At 42.4% G+C, this 12,069-nt stretch overlaps 1 protein-coding gene across 1 annotated transcript; it reads left to right on the top strand.

The window, feature by feature from the left end:
- Window positions 1–1,487: 1,487 nt before the first annotated feature.
- On the top strand, window positions 1,488–8,149 carry nyx (nyctalopin; the record flags this gene model as incomplete). The annotated part of the gene is made up of 4 exons (XM_084545599.1): window positions 1,488–1,509; window positions 2,787–3,073; window positions 3,234–3,538; window positions 7,321–8,149. 4 exons carry the CDS (start codon window positions 1,488–1,490, stop codon window positions 8,147–8,149), a joined length of 1,443 nt encoding a protein of 480 aa, XP_084401725.1.
- Window positions 8,150–12,069: the final 3,920 nt, after the last annotated feature.

Raw genomic sequence — 12,069 nt, 5'->3', positions numbered from 1 at the left:
GTCAAACATACGTCCCGCAGGCCAAAACTGAACGGCCGGAGGGACTATCCAATTGCATATAGAGGTATTTTTCTCAGTACTGGTCAAAACAGGCTCCACAAAGTGAATCTTTCCTTTCAGAAACACTTTAGTATGAGGTCATTTTTCATAAAACTACTTTCCTTACAAAGCAAGCCACATGAAAAACTACAAAACAATAAATAATAATAATCTGTGACCCAATTAAATGCTGCTTTGAACAGCGTTTCCTCGATTTTGGGACAAAACCTGAACTTTCTGGCTTCGCTTGAACTCTCTAATGGGTTTAGTGAACCGGTGCTGAATCTCCCTGATGACCCAAATCCAGAGGGTTGCCCTAACGCTTGTTGTTGTCACCAGATGCGAAAAGAAAAGAGATACCTGACCTGTATTTTATGTCTCTACAGATGGCTTCTACTTTGGCCACAGCACTCATTATGTGTCTCTTATCCTGTTTGGGGGAGAAAAAACAAAAAACTTTTACCCTAATTTTTTATTTTTTTGGGAGGGCTTTTTCATGTGACTCTTGGGCCTCTAATGTGCTGAGTAGGTTTCGTAACCACAGAATCAGTGACACCCATTAAAAGCCGGTTGTGTAATTTCTGTGTCAAGTTCAGGTTTGAGGTTTGAGGGCCGCTTAGAACTCAAAAGTTAGACGGCGGGCGGCCGGTCGGTTGGTCCACGGCGAATCGTATCGATCGCCTCTGACATTGGATCAAACTGCTGGCGACCTGCTGATCCCTTAATCCACTTCAACTACAAAATTTCATGCGTTTTCATCGTGCAACTTCACTTTGTGTGTCGGTTCGTGTTTAATCTGCGCGTTTCCAAGTCGCTGCTCGACCTCTGAGGTTTGATCTGTGAGCGCTGATGGGCGGTTTGCTTCTGTAATCCCGCCAACCGCCCATCTCCATCCCCATCCCCGTCCCCATCCCTCCGTCTATCACTCCATCCAGGGGATTTGACTGCCATTAAGAGATGGCTTTTTGCTGTGTGTATTTATGGGGTTGAAGCTGAGAGGATGAGGCGTAAAAACACAACCACATACTTTTTTTTTTTTTTTTAATGCTGGGGAACTGTGTCAAGCAGCAGAAGCTCGCTCAGTTACGCCGTCGGACGTGCAGGGTGCGGACTGGTATGGGACGGACAGGATGGACACATGCGTGAATATTTGGATTTGGACTTTGAACGCTCATGGATGCAAATGTCTGCAAACATCTACAGGTACGAATGGAGTCACTTTTTAATCTTTGATGAATTCAAACATGCATAAACGTTTGTTTCTCTCTGTAGATTTTAATGTACACGACAACACAACACTACTATAGTGACTAAACTAGATCTCTTTCAGACTTCCAGCAACTGCTTTTGTCACATATTTATGTAAATCGTGAGTAGTTAAGTGCTTTTTTTTTTGCCATTTCAGACTTCCGTTAATCCTGGCATGTCCCAGATGAGAGACTACAGTAATGACTGTCATCACTTTCACTGGTCAGTTTCAATCCCTTCTACCTCCTCAGATGTGGATATGGTCTCCTGCCTCATAATATAAACCCCTGCGTAGCTTCGACTGGTTTTGTTCCTAATTTTTTAGGCCTTCGCCAAAAAAAAAAGTTTCCTCCCACAGAGATCGAGTGATCAGACTAAAAGGCAGGGCTGAAGTCGAGCTAACGGGGACTGGGTGCAGGGTTGAAATCCCAGGCACAGACAATACCTATTGTTATGGGGCTAATCTCTGATGTAAGCTGTTCTTTCTTAATCACATCATCGGTTCGCCGGCAGCTGGCAAAGAGGCAGCGCAGCCTCCGGCCCGGCCATCAACGTGACTCAAGCATCCAATCATCACTCCATCAGTGTCCCTGTGTCACTGCAAATATCAATTTAATCTCTATGAGGGGTAAACAGAGGAACTGATCTGTGCTTTTTTATATATATTTGAGTTTCTAATTACTGATGTTCATGAGTTTCGTAGGCTTTTGTAGAATGAGGTCAAACGTCATTGAGGGTTTTGTGCAAAAAGGGAGGAAAGTGGAATTAATTTAATCAAAATAAAGTAAATATATGGGAAAAAACATAGATCCAATTAAAGAAAGGCACCAGAATAAATAAACTAAATATTCCAAATGTCTTTAGACGCATGTCAACAATATTTCTGAAATTAACGCTGCCAAGATGTTATTGCTAACGTTCAAATTATCTTTCCAGAGCTCTGCAAGGACTGACGTCCTTAAAAGTTTTAATAAAAATGTTTTCTTAATCTTGTAAAATGTAGTTTAGAGTCTACATCCATGCTAGCACAGCTTTGAGATTGCACCTTGACGAGGCAGCACTTTTAAGCTAACATATGCGCACAAACTTATAGCATCTAAGTTTAGCATGCTAGCAGAACAGTTGACTTCCCATAGCAGATTCAACCGGAAAACGATTAATAATCCTTGAATTTTTAAATCAGTGTCAATGTGGAGCTAGGTTTTACAAAAATCTAATTAGAAGCACAAGTTGTTAAAACATTTTCACGTGGCCACACCGACTGACGCTATAGCCGTGCTAGCCACAAAGCTAGCTTGGCTAAAACTGTTTTTCGTGGCTATTTGACTTTTAAATCTGAATATGATTATGTCTGCTGTAAAAATAAATAAATAAAACTAAATGAAAAGCTGAAGCCCCACGACATTATCATTGTTATATCAGCAGTAAAGGTTTTTGATGTCTTCTGTAAATCTGTAGCTTTTCATATATTCACACCGTACGTCCCGTCCTCCTTCCAGTCTCGGTGCTGTGCCTGCTGCCTCAGGCAGTGCTGGCACGGTGGGCATGTGTTCGTGCCTGCCCGGCGTCCTGCACCTGCACCCAGGAGAAGAGCTGCAGCGTGCTCTGCGACCGCTCCGGCCTGGGTGAGCTGCCCAAAGAGTTCCCCTGCGAGGCCTCGGCCATCAACCTGGACAAGAACAGTCTCAAGTTCCTGTCGGAGAGGGCGTTCGGTACCCTGCCCTCCCTCAAGTCTCTTTCTCTGGACCACAACAACATCTCCTTCATTACCCCTGGAGCCTTTAAGGTCTGATGAGCGGTGGTTTCCTCTTTATTTATTTTTTTTAGAAATAAGGAATGTGTTTACAAATCTGTCCCGAAAAAAAAGAAAGAAACACAAGGCACTGTCTCTCCAGCATGAATGATTTGTTTTGTAATTCAATTCAAATTCAACTTCTGTCCTGCAGGGCCTCTCCAACCTGGTGGAGCTGAAAATGGCCAACAACGAGTACATCAGCTACCTTCACACCCGGACGTTCACGGGGCTGAAGAAGCTGGTGCGCCTGGACCTGTCGAACTGTAACCTCTTCAGCATCCCCGATCGCATCTTCATCGAGCAGATGGCGCTGACGGAGCTGCTCTGCTTCCAAAACAACTTCAGGAGGATCCCAGGAGCCTTCCGGGGAATGGAGAACCTGACTCACATCTACCTGGAGAGGAACAAGATAGAGGCGGTGGCCTACAACTCCGTGCTGGGCCTCGGTAGTCTCAGGTGAGGCCGGGGGCGGTGATAATGATGCACACTGTTTCCTACATCAAACTAGAAAAGAATACATGTAACATAAGCTTTTCAGATTAATAGTAGTCTAAAAGAAATCTATTCTAACGACATACTTTATGATAAATAATGTGCACTGTCCTTTACTGTCTTGTGTAAAGGACAGTGCACAGTGTTGAGTTAAGATGAGAGTAAGAAAGACGTTGCAGAAGAGTTGCAGAAGCAACTTCTGCCTCTCAGTAGGTCTGGTTGGAGCCTGGATGCAACCTGAGAAGCGAAGCTCAGGGCAAAAAATAAAAGACAGAAATAACTCACTGCTGCTTGCAGCTCATTGCCGTGAGTGCGCTGTAAAAAATATATTCACACAAGTCCTGATAGTAGACAAAGAGAGCCCAGTCAAACACATGAAACAGAAATATTATCCTTGTACATATCTGTGTGTTGCAAAACTAAGTGAAACCTTGTTTTCAGTGTCTGCAGCAATTACCCGTAACTAAACGTTTCAAGTAGCTTAGAGGAATTTTAGTGAATGCTGGTGGGTTTCCTCACATGAACTGTTTGCTTCAGGTCCTTCCACAACATTTCTATTGGATTAAGGTCAGGACTTTGACGTTTCCTAAACATTCATCTTGTTCTTCTTTAACTGTTCTTTCGTAGAACCACTTGTGTTCTTGGGCTCGTTGTCTTGCTGCATGACCCAGTTCCTCTTCAGAGACAAATTAAAGCACGTCTAAACAAAGTCAAGGTCACAATATGTGGGCTCGTCCGGGATTTGAATCCGGGACCTCTCGCACCCTAAGCGAGAATCATACCCCTAGACCAACGACCCACCAATGAGAGGTCAGAAGATGCCAATGGGTTGCAGCCTGTGATAAACCCTCTGTATTTGCTCTTGGGGCGTCTTTTGTTCATGGTAGAGTTGGATACTGATGTGCCTAACCCCCCCATACAGAGTTCTTCACTGGTCTGAGATCATTCACCAGTAGTCTCCTGTAGAAAAGCAGCGTCCAAATTTAAATACCTTTAAAACATCCACAGACCCTGTTACCTGCTGAAGTCATGAACAACATCCAGCATTTTTTCTGCATAAAAATTATTCAAATTATCAGCAGATTTTTGTGCAGCAATAACGTCAACTAAATGTTTCTGGTAACTGCTGATCAGTGGTCTACAGCAGCTTGGAGGAATTTTAGCCCATTCCTCAGAAAAGAACCACTTCAGTTCTGAGATGTTGGTGGGTTTCCTCACATCAACTGCTTGCTTCAGGTCCTTCCACAACATTTCTCTTGGATTAAGGTCAGGACTTTGACTTGGCCGTTCCTAAACATTCATCTTGTTCTTCTTTAACCGTTCTTTTGTAGAACCACTTGTGTTCTTGGTTCTCGTTGTCTTGCTGCATGACCCAGTTTCTCTTCACGTTCAGCTCATGGACAGATGTCCTGACATTTTCTTTTAGAGTTCACTGGTAGAATTCAGAATTCATTGGTCCATCAATGATGACAAGCCGTCCTGGTCCAGATGCAGCAGAACAGGCCCAAACCAGGACATTAGCACCCCCATGTTTGATGGAGGGATGAGGTTCTGATGCTGGAATGATGCAGTGTTGTTTCATCTCATTTAAACCAAACTATTCTACTTTGGTCTCATCTGTCCACTAAACACTGTCCCAATAGTCTTCTGTCTTGTCCACATGATGTTTAGAAATGTTCTTTTTGGAGAGCAGTGTCTTTGTCCATCACACCATGGTTGTTCAGTGGATTCATCAACATTAACATTAGCCAATGTGAGAGAGGCCTTTAGCTGCTTAGAAGTTCCTCTGGGTTCCTTTGGGACCTCTCAGGGTGTATTCACACCTGCCTTGTTTAGTTCGATTAAAACGAACTCAAGTTCGTTTCCTTGCTTGGTTCGGACCTTTTTGACTGGTGTGAATACAATCACTCGAACTCTGGTGCGGACCAAACAAGCGGACCGAGACCCAGCTGAGGAGGTGGTCTCGGAGCGGTTCCTACCGAACCCTGGTGCGGTTCCTTTATGGTGTGAAAGCAGCCCGACCTCGATCCGACCCAAGTTGCAAAAATCTACCTTTTTGGATTTGACGAGCTCCCGTAGTTTTCGCGCATCTATCAAGAAGCGTCTGTGTGTCTGTCTGTCTGTGGCACGCATATGTCGCGAACCGTTGGCCCGATTGATTTGAAACTGGGCAGGTGTCTCGCTACGGGCACGAAGATGTGCACTGCTAAGTTTGACGTTGTTTGGATAAGAAATGTAAAATATATCGGTAAAATAGATTTTCTCCGCTCTAATATTTCCAGTTGCCTGATGACAGTTCTAAATTATTGCGCTGGCTCAAACGCTAGATGGTAACCATGGCAACGGAGACTCAACGTTATTTTACAGTTTACAGACAAAACATGAGTGATTTGATCATCTATCTATAAATCAAGAATTTCTTTTAACTTATTTGGTGAGTTTGTGTCTGTCTGTCTGTCTGTCTGTCTGTCTGTGGCACGCTGATTTGAAACTGGGCAGGTGTCTTTGTGGGGAGGAGACATGGGTCACGACAATGGTCACAACTGAAAAATCTTCTTCAGCTCCCACTATAGGAATACATACTTCCGACGGGCACTGCACTGGTTATGGGAAATGTAGGATAGCCCAGTGACACACACAACAGAGAGAGACACGTGAAGCAAACAAACGCAGGTAGGTTAGGTAGAGATGAGCCGTGGCTTAACCGAGCTCTGAGGAGACAGGCTGCCTCCTAGATATCTGGGCAGATGTCCAGATATCTCAAATGCTGGAGAAAACACATAAAAATGCAGAAGTATATAAGATTTTTAGTAAACAAATGAGAGAGAGGGGATTCCAGCGCTCAGTTTATAAACCATATTGCTAGCATAATAACAAGTAGACCTACAGTACGCAAAGTCTCCATTGTAGCCTATTTACGTGGGACATTTGGCTTCCTTCTTTACCCCGCCTATACGTTTACCAGCCAATGGCTGAACGACCTTAGCACATGTGTTTTTGTTTATAAATTCTGGTCCGGTTGCAATTAATCACAGTGTGAAAGCGAACCGCACTAAAAAAAAAAAAAGAAAAAAAAAATTGGTCCGGACCAAAGCAAGTGAACTAACGGACCTTCCTGGTGTGAATACGCCCTCAGACTATTATGGAGTGATCTTTGTTGGTGGACCACTCCTGTGGAGGGGAACAGTCGTCTTCAATCTGTCGGACTGTGGATTATTTGTGAATCTTTGTGAAGAGATGGTTTTCTGACCTTTTCCAGCCTGATGAGCAACAACAACTCTTTTGTCCTTTGTCCTTTGCCATCATACACTTCCACAAACATGTGTTGTGAAGATCAGACTGAGACAAATCCCTGATTTATTTAAACTAAACAAGGAACTGAACCACACCTGAGTCTCATTATAATGATTGGAAACACTTCTGAACACATGGACTCTGATCTGGCCTTGAAATTAACTTGTAATCCTGGATTTGCAGCTCTCAGGTATGTATTTTACTGAATAAACAAATACCAAAGCATAATATTTCAGTTCTCTTTGTCTACTTTCAGTACGTCCAATAAAAACCTGCTGAAGTTTTGTGTCAATTTTATGCAGGCATGTGGGAAATCCTGAAGGACTACAAAACTACAAATGATCTGGAGACTAGAATAGAGAAGGACTCGATTAAGAAAACTGCGTACCACCAACCTAAACCTTTAAGATAGTTTCTATTCCCTATAACTGCTCTGAACATCTCCATCTCAGGTACCTGAACCTCCAGGAGAACCGCATCAACGTGATCCATGACCATGCCTTCCAGGACCTTGTTCGGCTGGAGAACTTCTACCTCAATGACAACCTGTTGTCTGATCTGCCCAGGCTCGCCTTTAAAGGCCTCAGCCGGCTCAAGATGCTCAACCTCGGGGGGAACCAGTTGACCAACGTGTCAAAGACCTGGTTCAGTGATCTGGTGGAGCTGGAGGTCCTGTACCTGGACAGGAACCAGGTGCTATTCATCGAGGAAGGCACGTTTGAGAACCTGACCAGCCTGATCACACTCCACCTGAACAGCAACAACCTCACCACCCTCCCCTTCCCCGTTTTCCAGCCCATCTACTTCCTGGGCCGCCTGTACCTCTTCAGAAACCCCTGGGAGTGCGACTGCTCCCTGGAGTGGCTGAAGGAGTGGATGGAAAACTACAAGCTGGTGCGGGACATTCCCTGCGCCTCGCCTTCCTCCGTGGCCGGACTAGACCTCAGCGAGGTGGTCTTCGCCAAGGTGAACGGCACCTGCATAGACCCGGCGGAGCTCAACCTGACCACGGCCTCCTCGGAGATCATGTCAACCACAGAGAACCGCTTCAACAGCCTCATTTCCAAGCTGCTCCAGCAGGAGCTCAGGGAGGAGATGGGGAACGGGACGGAGAGCCTTCGCAACGGGACCCTACTGGAGCAGGAGGACGGGGAGCTTTCTGCAGGGGTGGCCGGGCAGCGAGCCGGCGCGAGCCAAACGCTCCTCTGCTTTGTCGGGGCGTGGCTCATTTTTGGCTCGATCGGCCTCTCAGATTTTCATTCCTGTCTTTATTGCACATGAGAAAAAAAACAAAACAAGATGGAGTAGCTTTTTGAAATTGCCGATGAGATAAAAGTTGTCGAGGAATGTTCCTTGTTGAATATGTGGGTGTGAGTCTGCTCTGCCAAACGTAGGATTTTATGATTTTATTCGGCTTTTCAGCTGAGAGAGACTGGCATTGTTGTGGCGTCATTTATTTTTAGAATAATCTGCCATGTTGAGATGAAATATACAAACGTTGGATCCTGAACAGCTTCACCAGCGTCATGTTTTGCAGGATTAAGCGGGTGTTGATGAAAATGTACATGTGAACATGCATTTTTTTGTTGCATAATGATCATTTTTTAATTAATATTATGTAATATTCATAGCATTACATAGTCTGGTACAAGTGTTTTTCTTTTATCTTCTTTTTTAATGTATTTTCATTCACATTTAAAGGAGCTGATAGCTCCTGTAGCTATCTCTGAAACAGATGTGTCCTCTCTGCTCGTCTCCGTTCATTCAACTCTAAATGTTTCTGATTCTGCAGCTTTTTTTTTTTTCCCCGTAAATACATTAATCTTCTTATTTCATGCGGCTCAGTGTCGTCGCTGCTCGTGTGTGCCGCAACTAAATGGATGGACTTTTCTCGTTGCTTCTGCCTCCTATGGATGGACTGCTTTCACGGACATGATCTCTGTCCATACGGGGTGGGGCGGGACGGGTGTGACCGCCATATGTCAGGGCTGTGCATGAGGGCGGGATAGAACAGGGGTCAAAGTGTGTCTTTTGAGATAAGCTTTTATTATATTTAAATAAATATGTTAACATCTTGCAGCGTTTATTTATGTGCAAAGAACGTCCCAGTTTTAACACCAGCCACTTTGTTCTTTTTACCCTGCTCAGCGATCCAGTTCAGTGGTGTCAGTAGACAGAAGACTTTGTCACGTGATATATTTTTTTAAATAAATAAATAATAATAATAATAAAAATGGTTGCTGTTGAACTTTTGACGTGTCTGCTCTGACTACTTTCATCTTCAGTCGAGGAGATGACCCGTTTCAGTCAGTGAACAAGAGTTAATCTGGGATTTAGCTGCGACCAGGACTAAACCTGGGGAGGCAGGATGCTGCACCCCATCCCTCTCTTTAACCAGATGTTTTTTAATCCTGGAAAAAATAAAAAATTTAAAAAAATTCTGGGTCAGACTTGAGATGACACTGGTTCCTGTTCCCAGTTTGACTTGCTGTGCCCTGTCTGACACTGACTCTTTAGATAATGTGAACAATCACCTGCTTGATCTAATTGTCTGTTTTCTCTGTAATAAATCACTGAGCTTTCTATGAATTCACGGTCACACATTAGTCCGTTCCTGGGAAATTAAAATCCCTTTGCACTCAAGATTACAGACATAATTTCAGCTTTCATTTGGGGCAGTCCTGCCTTGTAATTTGTGCTGCACATGTGACATAATTCAAAACTAGCAGATGCAAAATATTGGACAATCTAGTAAAATATAATGTATTTTTATAGATTAAATAACATCAGTGGCAACATTAAAGTGAAACTGCATTTTGTATATGGTAGTATTTTTTTTTTTTACTTTTGGTACTTGGTTATAATTGTTTCTGTGCTACTGCTATTGTGCTGAAATAAAACTTCTACTAATAAAAGATGCATGTACTCCTTCCACAACTGCTGTATTCATATATACAATATTATATTATATTAAATTAATTTGTCCAATAAAATACAATAATCTGCTTTTTGTGATTTAATGATCTTTCCTTTATCAATTAATTTATTTTGCCCATATAGTTGAATTGTTTGCTTGTTTGCGTTGACAGGTGTTACATTAAATTATGTCACCCATCACATTCTGACCCCAGTGTAAGATTCCGCTAGCAAAACTTAAGCTAAAAAAAAACGTAAAACAGTTATTAGCGTTTCATTTTATTAGTTATAATAAAAGTGAACTAACTACCAATGTACTTTATAACTCTAAATCCAGTATTCTTGGCGTTACATTAAATTATGTCATCCGTTACATTCTGTAACCCCGGCGGGAACTTCCGCTATCAAACATTAAGCTAAAGAAACGGTTTTCGGAGTTTTTCTTTGTAGTTTCAGTAAAGGTGATCTAATCAGGGCTGTTGGGAAATTCCTGAAATAGTTTTAAAAATCCATATCCATTATTTATAAGGTTTAGTCTCTTATGAGATTTTATTTATTAATTAATTTTGCTATGTAGTTAAAATGTTTGCTAACTTAGCTTACGTTGACCAGTGTTACATTAAATTATGTCACCCATCACATTCTGAGACCCGGGTAGGAACTTCCGTTAGCGAGAGTGAGGAGTTGTCGTCATAGTACAGAGCCCCTCCCCTCGATATCGCGGTATCTCGCGGGATCCTCGCCCTCTCCGCCATGTTGGCAGGATTCCAGCGGCAAAACATGATTGTTTGCGTGTGTTGTTAACTCGGTAGTAGAGGAGGTTCTCACAATTCCGCACTGTTTTACCATGCCTGGAACTCACTGCTGCGTTAAAAACTGCTCCAGTACCTCACACGATACATATGGAAAACATAGGAACAATGAATACAGTTTTTTAGGTTACCGAAATGGACACAGCATCAGGGAGAGCAAGTCTCTGACCTGACGAGGAGACGCCGGATTGCTTGGTTGGCTGCAATAAGAAGAAAGGACCTTACTTTCGATCTCACCCCCCAGTCGATGAGAGTGTGTTCTCTGCATTTTCACTCGGGTACGTTCTCTAAAAAATGTCTTTATGTTGTTTGTTAAAGCTACGAAGTGTAGGTTACCTAGCTGTTAATGTTGTTGCAAACCCTGAAGTGCATCTGAAGTTTGCTGCCTAGCTAACTATCTAACAAACTGTTGCCTCTTCGAAAATGCTCAATGGCCAACCATTAATGTTAACTAAAAAGTAGTTGAGATTCTGCTCATGACATTATGCTACCTTGTTGGTGGAATATTGTTGGTGGGATATGGTCGCTCTAGTGCCTTTGTCTCCGCTGTTTTGCGGTAGGTGTAAGCTTGTCCCTGTAAGGTCCATTTTCTTTCGCCTTAACTTTCTCCATTGCTTTACTTTATTACTTTTCTTGTATTCGTAGATCTGTCCCGCCGAAATAATAAACGCGCAAAAATTAAAGAGCTCTGGAATGTTTAGTAGCGCCTCCGTTAAGTTCTGAAGGCGTTGCCCCTGGCAACCGATAGCGTCTCCTACCATCATGGCCGACCGGCTCAGATCCCGCCCAAATCAACCCAAATCGGCACGTGACTCCTCACTCTCAATTTTTAATTTTTTCAGCCTATTAAAATTTAATTTCTCAGTTTTACTGTTTGGAAATTTTAAAGAGCTTTTTATAAATCCACATCCATCATTCTTAAGTCTAGTCTGTTATATATATATATATATATATATTTTATATATATTTAGCTAATATAGTTTAAACGTTTGCTGGCTTGAGTTGACAGCTGTTACATTAAATTATAATATACCCATCACATTCTGTGACCGGAGTGAGAACTTAGGCTAGCAAAAAGTCAGCTAATGAAACACAAAACATTCGAGTTTCATTTATTAGTTTAAGGAAAAGTGAACTGACTAGCGATGTGTTTAATGAATCCACGTCCATTATTCTTGAGGTTTAATCTCTTATATTCTTTATTTATTTAGCTAATGTAGTTTAAAATTTTTGCTAGCTTGCGTTGCCGGGTGTCACATTAAATTATGCCCCCCATCACATTCTGTGAGTGAGAACTTCCGCTAGCAAGTTTTTTTTATTTTCACTAAAAATGAACTAACTCCCATTTTTTTTTTTATGAATCCACATCCAATATTCTTAAGGTTCAGTCTCTTGTAATTTTTATTATTTATTTATTTATTTAGCTACTGTAGTTGAAGTGTTTGCTAGCTTAGCTTGCGTTGACCGGTGTTA

The sequence above is a fragment of the Chelon labrosus genome, assembly GCF_963514085.1.
Source record: "Chelon labrosus genome assembly, chromosome: 5".
NCBI classification, from domain to species: Eukaryota; Metazoa; Chordata; class Actinopteri; order Mugiliformes; family Mugilidae; genus Chelon; species Chelon labrosus.
This window is presented reverse-complemented; position numbering and strand designations above follow the sequence as displayed.